Source organism: Mesoplodon densirostris, chromosome 2 (genome assembly GCF_025265405.1).
Source record: "Mesoplodon densirostris isolate mMesDen1 chromosome 2, mMesDen1 primary haplotype, whole genome shotgun sequence".
Classification (NCBI taxonomy): Eukaryota; Metazoa; Chordata; class Mammalia; order Artiodactyla; family Ziphiidae; genus Mesoplodon; species Mesoplodon densirostris.
The window spans coordinates 40,484,675-40,499,922 of NC_082662.1; the positions used below are offsets into that span (position 1 = coordinate 40,484,675).

General features: G+C 53.3%; 1 protein-coding gene across 1 annotated transcript; it reads left to right on the forward strand.

Annotated features, from left to right (window-relative positions):
- Positions 1–13,222: 13,222 nt before the first annotated feature.
- Positions 13,223–14,176, forward strand: FOXE3 (forkhead box E3). The gene has a single exon (XM_060083254.1). The coding sequence runs from the start codon at positions 13,223–13,225 to the stop codon at positions 14,174–14,176; it is 954 nt and encodes a 317-aa protein (XP_059939237.1).
- Positions 14,177–15,248: the final 1,072 nt, after the last annotated feature.

Below are 15,248 nucleotides of genomic sequence, written 5' to 3' on the forward strand. Positions count from 1 at the left end.
CAACATTGTAAATCAACTACACTCCAATAAAAATTAATTTAAAAAAAAAGAAATCCACTAGAGTCTGTTTAAACAAAGAAAGGGAGATTGATTACAAGGGACTTAGAGTCTCAAGTGACCTAACACAGGAAAGGACTTGACCTAGCTCAAGACCCCAGGGGGGTGGTTCTCCCCACCTCTATCTCTACCTCTTTGCTCTTTTCTTTTCCCAGACAGGCCTTCTCTGCCCTTCTGATCAGATGGGGGAAAACATGACAGTTCACAGCACCCATCATGTCCAGCCATGTGGAAAGAATCTCCACATTTCCAAGAGAGGGTGATTGGACCAATTGGAGCAGGTGTCCCACTCTGGTCCAATCAGCTTTGGGAGGGGAATGGGGTCACATGGTGCTGATATGGCTGCCAGGCTACCCCTCTGGGAGTCATTCCTCACAGTCCTGGGGGTTGGTGAGTGGTCTGTTCTAAGAGAAAGGAATTGTCATGAGCAGAGCAGATACCCCAAAGATGCCTGTTACATATCTAATAATGTAATGTGACTATGTGCTCATGAATTCCAGTTCCAGACTATCGTACTGACCTACTCTGTGACTTCAGGCAAGTCCCTACCCTCCTCTTGGGGTTGCAGTTTCTTCATTTGTACACAGAGGATGGTGGGTCTAAGTGTTCTATTGGGCTCCCTAACTCTCTTGGACTTTGGGCCAATTACCCTTTTTGAATCTCAGTTTTCTCATTTATGAAATGGGATAATGATAGCTACCTCACAGCTATTGTAAGAGATTGAGCATGAAAATGTCTAACAAGGGTTGGGTACAGAGATGCTCAAGAAATGCTAGTGACTCTCGTAGATTTAAATTGGGGTGGCTGCCCTGCTCACAGTGATTTCCCCCAAGGGTCATGGCTGTGATGCCCTCATGTGTTTGGGAGAATTGCTCCTCCTTTAGCTGGGGGACTGCCATCCTCTGATAGTGATTTGCAAGGACTGAGCTTGGGTCCCAAATTGGATCATTCAAAGTGCTTCTCGGGGGCTTTTTCCCAACTGCTGCCCTTTTGTCTCTGTTTGCAGAACTGTGAGAGCAGGAAGCTTGCCAACAGCCAGGTCCCCAACCTTGTGGAGAAAGTGGTCTGGAAAAGTGATGCTGACATGAAGAGGATGTTTGAGTATTTGGTTCCAGACATCACTAAATCCAGTTACATCCTTGCCATGAACCAACGGCTCCTGATAATACCTTCTCCCTCCCCTTTCTAAGCCTCAGTATCCTTATCTATAAAATAATGGGGCTGCACCCTTCCCCCTTTATCTCTGATGCTCTATTACTATGTTCATTAATTTATTCTTTCCATCAATTAGTCAGTCAGCATCCCTTGTGCATCTGTTCTGTCCCTGGCCCTATGTTGGACACTGAGACTCTTGGTAAAGGAATAATTCCCATCCCCGGTTCTCAAGACTCAGAGTTAGGCAGGGGAGGGAGTTAAGCAACCATTCAGTACTGAGTGTGGTAACGGCTGTGACAGAGGGAAGCACAAAAACTGTGGGGATGTCAGAGAAGGAGACATATCCTCATTTGTAAGTCTTCCTGGAGGAGGTGGCAGGAGCTGAGGTTTTCAGATGGGGGTGGGCGCGGAGAGAGGAGGAAGAGCATTCCAGGCAGAAGAACCTGTCTTTGTAAGGGTCCAAAAGAGAATGAGAGAAAGTAGCTGCCTGGGGCCGGAGGGGAGGGGACACAGGAGATGACCTTTGTATTTTCCACCCATGTAACTTCTGGGAAAACAAGAAAAAACTCCTTGGAAAATCCCCAGGGTGGAGTCTTTAAACAGGGATGAAAAGAAGTGACTTCTGACCACAGTAAAGCCCTGGAATGAATGATTCTTCCCCTAGTAGGCTGCCCTATTGGTCCTTGGTCCCATCATGAAATCCACGCTCACAGTTGCATTCAGCGGCTGGTCCTGAGGCTGTTGGATCCATCTAAAAATGGGAAGGCCTGGAGCCTAAGGCCAAGCAGATGACAGAAGAGCAGCCCAGGAAGGCCTGGGAGGAGTGTAAACATCCCCACCTCATAGGAAACACACTCATTACATTCTGAGCAAAAGCGGTTAATGATGCACCCTGGAGAAAATATGCAGTTATTGCCCCCAAACATGCCAAAGTCTTCCTAATGACTGCACGCCTGCTCAAAAGCAGAAACTGTTCCAGATGCTGCTTCTTGTCTCTGGGAGAGCCCTTCCTTCTTCCTGCCTGAGGTTCCGGAATTTTCCTTGGATTCTAGTCCCTTAGGGAGACATATGGCGGCGGGCTGGAGTGGGCTGGGGTGGGGAAAGTGATTGCCCTCCTGGGCCTCATAGGGGCAGTCTAGGGGATCTCTGCCTTACAGACTGCTGTGGAGGCTGTGCCTTCCTGCCTGCCTGGTGCGGTGGGGGAAGAAGGGTGCCAGGCGGAAAGCTGGGAGCCAGCGCTCTAGATGACGCTGGGGTGAGGGAGGTGAGCTCTAAACTTGAGTATTTTCAGCTTCTGCATCTATAATGAGTAATGAGTCTATAGGGAAGCAGTAATTTGCAAATTTGAAGCCCCAAACACACTCAGCGATGGCTACCACTGGACGAGCCCCGGGCTTGGACCTATCTCCTGGCTGGGTGACTCTAGGCAGTTGCCCCACCTCTGTGAATCTCCATACCCTCATCTGTAAACTGCGGATGGTTTTGGAAATTAACATTGTTTTCTCTTGTTAAAGAACTCATGCATGCTTATTATCTATTTTTTAAATATGTAATCAACCCGTCTTTGTGATACACTCATATGATTTCAATTCAAGAGATGCAAACGGGGGACTTCCCTGGTGGTCCAGTGGTTAGGACTCTGCGCTTTCACTGCTGAGGGCCTGGGTTCAATCCCTGGTAATATCTTCCTCTCACTCCTGTTTTATAACCACACCATTTTTCTTCTACCTTGGCAACTGCTATTGGTTTCTGGTGTATCAAATGTATAAATTTTAAAAACTTTTAAATGAGGTATTAGCACATATAAACATGGCAAAGTGCATATATCTCAAGAGCAAAACTTGGTGAATAATGTTTATAGTTTTAATTCCTAAAAAGAAAGAAAGAAAGAAAAATGACCCCAATCTATCACCTGGAGATAAAACTGTTGATATTGTGGTGTACTTTCTTCCCATTCTTTTTCTATGTATGTATACATTCATAAACATTGATACCATACTGTGTGACTTTTGTATGCTGTTTTTTATATCTAACATTATATCAAAAATATTTCCTCATGTCATTAAAAAGTCCTCAAAAATGTTCTACTTTCAATGTTTGCCCAATGTTTCAAAGAACAGAGCAAACCTACTGCAGGACATTAGGTTCAATTTTTCCCCTATTATAAATAACACAGTGATGACCATCCCTGAATGAACATGCATCGTTGAGCACATCCCTCAAGGTGAATTCCTAGCAGGGGAATTACTGAATCAAATAATATGAACTAAGTATTAGAACTCAGGATAAAATGGAGGGGGAGGGGGAGCGGTCAGGTCTGGCTCACAGAGCTGCTGTGTTAGGGATGTTCTGTAAGTCTCTGGCCTAGTGCTGGACACAGACACAGGGTTCCAGGAGTGTGAGCTAAGGGGTCCCAGAGCGAGGACAGGTCAATGCCTGCTCCTCCCCCTCCCCCAGGGCCCTGCCCTCTAGGGCCTCCCTCCCTGGAGCCCTCTGACAGCCACAAAGTAGAGTCTCAGTCTTGTCTGAGCTTTATTATTTTAATCACTGGTGCTTTGCCAAGTGGTGGGCTGGTGAATGTTTAACAGCTGGATTGGGGGGAAGGGGCACAGAGTAGAGGGGAGTAGCTTCTGATTTGTAGCGTTTGTCAATTTCTGGTGTAAAACCTCCCACGGTGACTGATTCCAAACTACCAACATGTCACTGAAAGCAGTGCTGGGAGGAGATGCGCTACTCTCACCAGCTGGTTGGAGCCAGCCCCAGAACTCCAGTTCTAGTCTTTCTACCTGCCAGTCTCCCACTTTTCCCTCTTCTTAACCCCTCCCCATTCCTCCTCCACCCTGAGGCTCATCCAAGGTGATAGAGAAGGAAGATTCTGTGGGACGTGAATGTGGCTAGAGGGCAAGAACATCCTCTCCCAGGTCCTTAAAGGAAAAACTGAGGCTCAAGGAGGTCAAGATGATGGCCCCAGCTCACCCAGCCAGGTGATCCTTCACTGGGTGTTCTTCTCTGGACCCTGCTTGGGGGCACTTCTCAATGTTAGCCTGTGCCTGCTACTGTGGGAACGCTGGCTTTTCTAACCACTCCTCTTCCTCTCTGGTGACTCCAGTGCCTGGATCCACAAGAGGTTGGGTCCCAGGCCTTGCCTTCAAGGAGCTGAGAGCCAGGTAAGGAGGCAGACACCCAAGGCAGAGAGGCGAGCGCTCTATAGAAGCTGCCCTGTTCAGTGGACTCCAGGCTGGGCTTCCAGCCTCCTCGCTTCTCTCTTTATAGCAGACTTTGTCCCTTCCTCCTTCTTAAGGGAACCTGTTTTATTTTAGTATCCACTCTCTAACACACAGCAACCCACTTGATGTGAAAGTGACACATTCCCAGTTCTGGGAGTAGGTAGGTTCTGATTAGTCCTAGTCAAACCTGTAATTCATTCCTCCTTGCCAGTGATTGGTTTAGGAGTGGGGAAATGATCCAACTCTGGCCAATGAGAGCTGAGGAGACATTGGGGTAGGGGGAGGGGAGCTTTTTCCTCCTAAGAAATAGGCAGAGAAAGAGACAACCTCTCTTCTTCTGGATACTTGGAACTCGGTGTTGTAGTTCTGGGTGCTGTAATTATCTGTTGCCAGCCTGAAGATGAAGCCAACCCATGAGGGACCACAGAGCCAAGAGAATCACAGAAAAGGGGAGCCAGCGCCCTAACTGTATCCTGCCTCTGACCTTCTTGTTAGGGAGAAAACATATTTCCCTACAGCCTAAATCACTTTGAGTTGAGATTTTCTGTACTTAAAGTCCAAAACATCCTAAATGATAAAAACCCTTCTGGTCTATCATCCACATTGCAAATGCAGTGATTACTAGACAACAGCAATCTTATCATATCACTTCCTGATTCCAGTCCTCCCATGGCTTCTTTGAGGAGTTAGGATAAAGTCTTCGTTCAGTGTCTCCTCTCCCTGACAGATAATGTCAGCCCCTCAGGATAGGACTGTGGTTCTCCATCAATGACTCCCTGGTGCCCAGCATAGAGTCAGCCACAGGCAGGTGCCAGTAAATACCGTTGAATAAGTGCAGAGAAGGAGGAGCTGGGGGACAGAGTCCTAGGATCCATTTCTGGCTTTGCACTGACTTGCTTTGAGACTTTAGGCAAGTCTCTCCCCTTCCTGGACCTCAATATCCAAAACTGTGAAGAAGGTATATTGGACTAAAGTGGTAGTTTAAGAATGGGGATTAAGGGACTTCCCTAGTGGCGCAGTGGTTAAGAATCCGCCTGCCAATGCAGGGGACACGGGTTCGAGCTCTGGTCCCAGAATATCCCAGATGCCGAGGAGCAACTAAGCTTGTGTGCCACAACTACTGAAGCTGGTGTGCCTAGAGCTCGTGCTCCGCAACAAGAGCTACGAGAAGCCCGCGCACCGCAATGAAGAGCAGCCCCCGCTCGCCCCAGCTGGAGAGAAGTCCACGTGCAGCAAACAAAGAACCAGTGCAGTCAAAAAATAAAAATAAAAAAGACTTTAAAAATGGTCCACATCAAAAAAAAAATCTTTAAAAAGGGACTTCCCTGGTGGTCCAATAGTTAAGACTCCACACTCGCAGGGGGCCGGGGTTCGATCCCTGGTCAGGGAACTAGATCCCACATGCTGCAGCTAAGACCCGGCGCAGCCAAATAAATAAATAAAATAAAACATAAAAAAAAATAATCTTAAAAAAGAATGGGGACTAAAAAATACCTCTCAGCTACTCCATATGATAGTAGTTGTGCTTCTAGTACCCACCGATGGATTACAAATTAAAATGACCGCAAAGCTTTTCACTGTGGGTATTTCTCAGTCACAGCATCTTCAACATCCATTTGCAAAGCATTCATACCTGTGTGTGAGATACATTGTGCGTCCTCTTTACAGACAGCACAGGGTGCCACGTGGTTTCCAGATGCCTTGCTTTAGCTAAAGGGCCTGTAGGTTGGGAATCAGTGGCCCAGGTCCTCTCAGAGTTCTCCAGGCCCTGGGTTTATGTGTCTAACATGGACCACAGGAGCCGTGCAACTTGCTCAGGATCACACAGCGAATGAGTGGTTGATTCTAACTCACTCTTCTCCAGCCCGACTCCCTTGGCTCAGCCGGCCTGGCTGACAGCACCGCTCTCCCTCAGCTACCCTGGAAATGAGAAGCAGGGAGGCCCAAGAGCCCTGAGATTGCCTAGGGTGCAGGTGAGGTGGATGGCAGAACGCCGACAGTCCCAAATGACACAGAACATGCTTCAGATGCCAGGTGTGTGGTTTAGGAGCAGCTGGAATTACACGCTCAGGGCTGCACCAACATTGTCTGCGTCTGAGCCTGAACCGAGTCTGGACCTTGCAGAGGCAAGGACTGCGCTGGGGGGTCTCAGCCCAGGGCCACGGAGCTGAGCAGAGAGGCAGCAAGGGCAGGAGGCAGGTTCCTAGCTGGAAATCAGGCACAGGGATCTTTTCCCTTTCCAGACACTTGTGGTCATTTGTTTGTTCATTTGTTCGTTCGTTCATTCATTCATTCAGCAAGGTAGTCAGTCGGTCAGTCAACAATGCTCACTGAGCTGTGCAGCTCTGCAGCCTGGCACAGGGTGCAGGGATGAACTGGGCACAGAGGAAAGCAAACGCAGAGCACGTGCTTAAGGCTCAGTCAGGCCAGAGGCGTGGGTGGGCCTTTTGCCTGCCGAAGGAGAAATGGGGAAATGTTTTCCGGAGGATAAAATGATTATCTTCTGTGAGTGGTTCTCAAAGGACAAGGAGGAGTCCACCAGGCAGGTTAGGTGGAATCTTTCAGAGGGAAAGATGGGCCTTCCCGTTAATTAAAGTCTTAGGAGATTGAGGGGCTGGCTGGAAAAGTAAATGAGACTGCCTTTGTATCCAAGCTGGCAAAGCGGGTTTGCTCACTTCGATTAGCAAAGGCTCCGAGTGGGAGAGGACCTCGCACTTTGCTGAAAGTGGCTCTGTAGAGAACGTGTGTGTGCTGAGGGGGAAACAGGGTGCAGGGGGGCGGGGGAGAAAGGAGGCGGTGGGGCCTCGGGTGGGTCAGGTCGTGCGGCCCCTGCCAGCCGCGTTAAGGATTCAGCTGACTTCTGAGCTGATGGGGAGCCAGTGCACGTGTTTAACCGATGAGGCATTGCTCCAGCTGCTGAGGAGAGAAGGAATCGGAGTGGGAGGTAGGGGTCCCAGCCAGGAGGCTACCGCAGTCGGTAGTGTGAGAACTGACACTGGCCTGAACAAGGACTGAGACAGACGGACGAGAGAAGGGACAACAAATGAGAGAAACTTCTGAGAACCAACAGGTCTTGGTGAGTGGAGGTGGTCAGAGAGGGAGAGAAAGGAGAAGAGGGTGATGGCCAGTCCCTGGATGTGTGACCAAGTTGAGGTTTAAGGTACCATCTGAGATGGATGCTGGAGGCCCTCTCTCTGCCCTGGTCTGAAGTGAATGGGTGTGAAGGGTCTGATGCTTTCGCAGAAGCAGAGCCTCGGTTCACGTGGCATCGTATGCTCAGTCTCCCATCTGGTCTCTTAGCCTCCAGCCTCTTCACTCTCCAGTCTCTCTGCTGCCACACTGATCTAAACAAGGAATCTGATCTTGTCACTCCCCTGCTGAAAATTTTTCAAAGGCTTCCTGTTGTCTCTAGAAAGAAGTAATCTTCTTAGCCTGGCAAATAAGTCATCTACAATCCGATTCCATCTACCTTCTTTGTCTCAGTCCCCTGACACTCTACGCTAGCCACAGTGAACTATAATGGTAACAAGAAAAACAACAACGGCTACAATAGCTCCACACAGTATTGATATGTTCCAGGCAGTGTCCTAAGAACTTTACACATATTAGCTCATCTAATTTTTAGTAGAAAAACACTGAAAGTCTTGCACTTCCTAGAATGGACTATATCCCCTTGCCTCTAGACATTTGCACCTGAGGTTTTCTTGTCCTGGTAGCCAGCCATCCTTCCAGCCATCTGATTCACATTTATCTGCCATCAACTTGTGCCAGGCACTATACTAAGTGCTAGGGATCCAAATATGAGTGAGACATGGTACCCTCCCTCAAAGTATACAGAGTCTAGTGTGGGAGACAGACACATGGAGAGTCAGTAAGGTAAGTGCAGTGATGAGATGAGATGGGACACAGAGAATGAGCCTTCATCCAGCTTGGGCCTGCTCGCCCCCACCCCCGCAGCTGGAGTTCTACCCACTCCAGGAAGCCTTCTGGCTTTGCCAGGCTGGGTGGGCTCCCTTTTCTGTGTCCCTGCAGTCCCTTTTCTGCCTGCATCACACACTGACCACACAGTGAAGGGAGAGGACGGTCTGATTCATCACTGACTCAGGACCCAGGGCAGCCTGGACACAGATCCTTGGGATTTGCTGAATGGAAGTGCTTGAGGTATGAAGAGGCACCAGGAAGAGCATCCTCCTCCTGGGTTCTTCTCTGATGCTCTCTCCAGAGTCAGGCCTGCCCTTGTTCCCTTTCCCGAGGCTGGCGCAGGTCCCTCAGCCCAGAGAGCACTGCAGGAGTCAGGCTCTGCGGGTAAGGCTGGGGCTGCTGCTTTCATCCCTAGTTCAGGAGAAGCCTGGTTAGAAAAGGCCACACCAAAATGGGCACCCAATATGCCCCCTCGCCAGGCTGCAACTGTCTGCCCCAGGCTTCCCCCACTTTTTTTAAATTTAATATTTATTTCTTTCTTTAGCTGCGTCAGGTCTCAGTCGCTGCTCGCAGGATCTTTCGTTGTGGCACAAGGGCTCTTCGTTGGGGCACACGGGCTTCTCTCTAGTTGTGGTGTGCAGGCTCAGTAGTTACAGCACGTGGGCTCTAGAGCACACGGGCTTAGCTGCCCCACGGCATGTGGGATCTTAGTTCCCCGACGAGGGGGTGTCGAACCTGCGTCCCATGCATTGAAAGGCAGGTTCTTAACCACTGGACCACCAGGGAAGTCCCTGCCCCAGGCTTCTGAGGAAGGAGCACCATCTTGGACAGCTCTGGTCTTGGAAGAGAGAGGAGGTCCTGCAGCAGCCCTTGGGACCCCTGGGTGGCAGGGGTTGAGGTGAGGGTGTCTCAGAGTTCCTGAGCCCCTTCTGCAGCCTCTGGGCTATGGGTTCTGTGGCTGCTATGATGGACGGCTTTAGAAATAAAGGGCTCTAGAGTGGTCTCAAACTAGGGGTATTTGAGAAAACCTTCTGGGAAGCCTTATGGGGTCTGGTGACAGCTCAAGCTGGTCCCTTGAACCCTCATTGGGTTAACATAGTTCTTTCTCTCCAGAGCTCTGGAGAGGCAGTCAGGGGGCCCTCCTAGAGTGGCTGTGAATCTTGGGGCAAGGACCTGACATGACTTTCAGCCTCAGCCCTCTCTCCCACGCAGAGTGGCTGGGAAGCTCGGTCCCCCACCCTCTGCTCCTTGCCTCGAAGTCCATCTTGGTGCCTCTGTAGAGGTGGGGCTGGGGGCAGGGAGCCTTGGGGGCTGATGCTAACAGCTTTGGACAGGGTGGGAATTTCCACTCCTATCTAGGGAGCCATCAACACTGTGTGCCCTGACCTGGGCCTTTGGCCTCCAAAGGGCAGTGGGAAGGCCGGCCCCAGGGCCAATCCCTGGCCATTAATCCCTCCTGCCAGCCTGAATATCCACCCAACGTGGTCAGACAAAGGCCTGCCCAGCCCAGCCACTGTGTTCCTCCCGCCCCAGGGGCTCCACTCAGACGCTGGGCCGCCTGGAATCCAGGCCCATGAGAAAGGGGCCGCCTTCACTGGCCATCTTATGCCCGGATGCTCAGCCGCATCCCGTCCGGCCCAGGGCCTGTGAAAAGAGGGCCCAGCCACGCTGAAAACAAGGATTAGCCCTTGGGCCACTCCCTGACACCGGCCTGCTTGGCTCCGGGAAGCAGGCCCAATGGAGGGGGCCAGGCAGACACAGAGAACTGGAAAAGTCTGGGTTCTCACCCCTTTGGCCCAGCTCCCTGCCCCCACCCTTCCCAAGAGTAGCACAGCCAACCACACATTCAGTATCATTTATTGAACATATACTATGTCCCAGTCTCTACACATGGACTGGAAAATTGAAAGTATAAGAAAATTGTAGTCTGCCAGGGGAGGTAATAAGAGCCATTCTCCACAACCCGCCCCCTACCCCAGGAGGCTGTGGGCGAGGCATCTGGAGGGGAGCTTCAGCCCTAAGGGAAGGTGAGAAAGATGGTGGCTCTGGTTCTGTGCCTGAGTCTAGCTGCAGGGTTCTGCTGCACCTGGTTGAAAACATGCAGGCTCTGAAATCACTTCTCGGGCTCTGCCTCTCTCCTTCCCTTCCTGGTTTAGTACCAGACATGCCAGGTGTGTAGTAGAAAGGAAATCTCCTATTACCAGTTGCCAATGTGGGCCAGGCACTCTCATACACGATCTCATTTGAACCTCATAACAATGCTGAGAGGGTCCATTATTGCTCCTCTTTGGCAGGTGAGGAAACTGCGGCTCAAATGAGCAATTGGCAGCCCAGGTCACCCGGCTCTTGGAGCCGGGTTCCCTGCTGCTGCCGCTGCTTGTCTTGCCTTCCTCTTTGGTGAGCTGTTCATTGCGACGACGGTACCATCTTATGCTCCTAAGGCCTGTGTCAGGCAGTAGGATGCAAGGTGGAGAGGGTACTGAGGTCAGGCCTGTTTGTGTATAAGCCAGGCTGACTCTTCACTGTTGTGAGTGTGGGGGGGGGAGGGGTTGTCTCTAGATCTCCGAGCTTCTACAGCCCCCTCTGCCTACCTCTCTCCAAGTTGTAATTGTTTGTGTGTCCATCTCTCCACCAGATTGTGAGTCTCTTCACCTCTGTCTCCCCTGAGCACTGGCAAAGGGCCTGGCACAGAAGTGCTCGCTGAATGATGTGGGCTAATGAGGCCAAGAGAACTGATGGAAGGAAGGACGGATTTGGATTCAGGTGGAACTGACAGCACTTGCAGATCGCTTGGATGTGGGGAGTGATGGGGGAGGTAGGAGCCCGAGATGGTGTCCGTATTTCTGATCTGGGTGGTGAGGGGCAAGGGGTCCACTGGCTGAGATCTGAAATGCAGGACGGGGAGGAGGATGGGGTCGGGGGTGCACGAGGTTGAGCGTCATGCCCAAAGCACACTTGGACATGCTGACCTGGAGGTCAGCAGAGCGGCTAGGCATCAACTTTGCAGCTGAAGTCGTGAGAGCTGGAAGGCCTCCAGAGTAAATTATTTCTACAGTCTCAGCTTTAAGCTACGGTGTTCCTAGTCTTGGTGCCAGGGCACTGAACTCTGGGTTTAATCCCACTTGCCACCTACTAGCTGTGTGAGGTTAGACAAGTCTCTTAACCTCTCAAAGCCTTAGTTTCCTTATCTGCAAAACAGGGGTATTAACAGTACCTACCTCTCAAGGTGTTCACGTTTAAGTGAGCTAATGTGCGTAAGTGTTTACCACATACACAATGCTCTGTAATGGTGGCTGGTATATTATCAGCTGAGATTGGAGCTGGAGAGAGCGGAGTCCTGGAGCTTCAAGTTTGGAATTTGAAGTCCTAGGCCCTCTGGCTGCTACAGCTAGTTTTGATCATCTGTACCCAGGGGCACTCCACATCAGGGCCAGAACTGGGGTGAGGCACCTGGGTCCCCAAATTTAAGGAGGCACTGGCTCTCAAACGCCGACCCTGCACTTGCACCACCCCAAGAGTGAGAGGCCCCTTAAATCTGGGCCACTTCAGTTGCCTTACCCACTCCCAGCCCTGTTCCCTTGAACTTGCCTACCTCTAAGACAGACAAGTCTCTTTAAGACAAGCCTCTTCCATCCTTTAGTTCTCTCCAAGCCAGGTCTGGCTTTCCTGTCACTTTGGACCAGTTTCCTGAAATAAGCTCAGGGTTGCATCTCTTCTGAACCGTGTGGTGTGTGGTGGTATTTCCTAGAGCCAGGTTTTAATAAAGACTAAGACCACCCCGCCTTCCCCAGTGAGATGCAAGTCTGGCATTTCTGGGCCAGTAAGCAGCTCTCTCAGACCTCCAGTCTGTGGAAGCACTTGGGGGTCACTCTCTGACCCAGTAACTGCTCCTTGGAACTCTGGGCTGTGCAGGCTGTGTTTTGTGCATCTTCCCAGTGTGCATGACATGAGTGTGTGAGAAAGGGAGCCCTTTCTCTAGAAGAGAAGATGCATGGAGAAGAGGCAGCCAGAAGGCAATTCCAAGTTATAGATTTTCTAGGGGGCTCTTGATTTAAAGTAGTCAGTCCTCCAGTTCCCAATTCTGCTAGCTGGACCACTTTTCACGATTTTGTTTTTTCAAAGGATGCTGGCCTGGATGGGACAAGATTGTGGGGGAGATAGCAGAGATCGGAGATGCTGACCCTGGAGCCAGGAAACATCCTCCCCTGAGACAAGCCTGCCTCCTGCTCTCCCCTTCCCCAACCCTACCTTTCTCCATTGCCTAATGTCCCAGGGTGGGCCTGGCACCTCCCCGACCAGCACAGTAGCAGGATGCTGAGGGCTAGCAAGGTGGCCCTGGGCGGCTCTCATCTCTGCCCCAGCTGGGGTTGGAGGGACAGGGAGGGGACTAGGAGAGAAGAAGGATGGAGGGGACAGGAGTTGGCTGGGAGAAGCATAATGGGGAGGGGGCCCAGAGAGTGCTCTGAATGGGTGGATTTGTGATTGGCATTGAGCCAAAGGGGTGGAGGTTGAGGGAGGAGCGGAAAGGGAAGGGGGCTGACGGAATCTGGTGGGATGGGGCCAGGGCCAGGGACTGACCCCATGGAGATGAGGAAGGGATGAGGCTGGGTCTGGGACTGACTGACCCAAAGGGACGAGACCAAGGGGGGGGTGAAATGTTGGGGGGTGGGGATGGGAATGGGGGAGAATTGTCAGCATCGTAAGAGGATTGGGAAGGCAAATTAGAGGGGAGGCGCTGGCCAGCGGAGAAGGTCCGAGCCCTCGCCCCTGGTTTGGGGCACAGGGGGAGGGGGCCGTGTCCATATAAGGCGGGTCAGCGGCCCCAGCTCCCTCCGAGAGCTCGGGCAGCCCACCGCTTTCTCATGCCTGGGCGCAGCGACATGGAGCCGCCCGCCGCTTTCTCGGGCTTCCCGGCCCCGCCCTCGGTCGCGCCGTCGGGGCCGCCGCCGTCGCCGCTTGCCGGAGCCGAGCCCGGGCCGGAGCCCGAGGAGGCGGCCGCAGGCCGCGGGGAGCCGGAACCTGCGCCGGCGCCGGGCCCGGGCCGCCGCCGTCGGCGGCCCTTGCAGCGAGGGAAGCCGCCCTACTCGTACATCGCGCTCATCGCCATGGCGCTGGCTCACGCCCCGGGCCGCCGCCTCACGCTGGCCGCCATCTACCGTTTCATCACCGAGCGCTTCGCCTTCTACCGCGACAGCCCGCGCAAGTGGCAGAACAGCATCCGCCACAACCTCACGCTCAACGACTGCTTCGTCAAGGTGCCCCGCGAGCCGGGCAACCCGGGCAAGGGCAACTACTGGACGCTCGACCCGGCGGCCGCCGACATGTTCGACAACGGCAGCTTCCTGCGGCGCCGCAAGCGCTTCAAGCGCGCCGAGATGCCCGCGCTCCCTGCCGCGCCGCCCGCGCCCGCCGCCGGCCCGCCGCCCTTCCCCTACGCGCCCTACGCGCCCGGCCCCGCGCTGCTCGCGCCGCCTCCTCCCGCCGCTCCGGGCTCCACACCGCCCGCGCGCCTCTTCAGCGTCGACAGCCTGGTGAGCCTGCCGCCCGAGCTGGCGGGGCTGGGCGCCCCCGAGCCGCCCTGCTGCGCTGCGCCTGACGCCGCCTTCCCGCCCTGCGCGGCAGCCGCCTCCCCGCCTCTCTACTCGCCGCCGCCCGACCGCCTGGGGCTGCCCCCGACGCGTCCTGGCCCCGGACCGCTACCCGCCGAGCCGCTGCTGGCCTTGGCAGGGCCGGCGGCCGCGCTCGGCCCGCTCGGCCCGGGGGAGGCCTACCTGCGGCCGCCGGGCTACGCGCCGGGGCTGGAGCGCTACCTGTGAGCCCTTCCAGCCTGGCGGAGTGGCTCGGGCCCCTCTTCCCCAGGACGGGCCGCTGCCTGGGAGCCCCCATCTCTGCCCCCTTGGCTTGGAGCGCACCTCGGAGCTCCCAGTTCTGCTTGATGGACTGAGCACACCTGTTGCATCTGTCTCTGCCCCCCGCATCTCTGGGGAGCCTCCCGCTGTCGCTCCACCGGACTGAATCCCCCTCCCCACCGCGAACTGTGAGGCCCCCGTTTCTTCTCCCTCCACTGTGCACGCCCCCCACTCGCCAGCGCTCTTTTGGGTCCCACGTCTGGGGACCCTGGATCACCACCTGTGAGCCCTCACCTCGGGTTTCTGGTGAACTCCAAGCCTTCTGAAGCCAGACCTTCCATCTCAAGCCACTTCCCGACTGGCTCCTCACTTCTTTAACCTTCCCCTTCCCTGGTGTTTTTATAAGACAAGGCGTCAAACCCAGGTCAGACTCCCGGGTTTATGACTCCCTTGCTGTTGTCCCTTCATTCCCCCACAAGTTTGTCCCCGCACCCCCAGTTACCTGTACGTTCTCGGTTTCTTACTGGGAGAGCGCTCCCCTTCCACACAGACGCACCTGGCTGAGCTCTTGCAGACCCAGAGGACAGTTCTTCATCTCTGAGACAAGCAGCACCAGGGGTTCCTTGACTGCAAGGGGAGTTAGTGGGCTGCCCCACCATATGGAAAACTTGGGACTTGTTAGGTTATTATTATTTTTAATTAAAAAGAAAGAAGAAATCTTCCTCTGGGTCCGGTGTGTCGGCTGGTGACTTGGGGGAGTGGTCTGGGGAGGCAGTGGGGGAGGCAGTGGGGGAGCTTTGCTCAGGATCTTGGGTCACCACATGGGGTGAGCCCCTTGTGAGTTACTAGGCAGAGGTTCATGAAGTAGGATTAGGATGTGATTAAGCCATAGCTGTGCACATAGTAGGCCTGGTAAAATGCCATCACCTGCCGTGGAGGCTGGTAGAGATGAGATGGGGCGTGCAAATGAGTGTATTTGGCCAGTGGGTTTGTCTGCTGTGTGGGGTTATTCCCAGCTCCCATGGATAAGGGAGCGTTG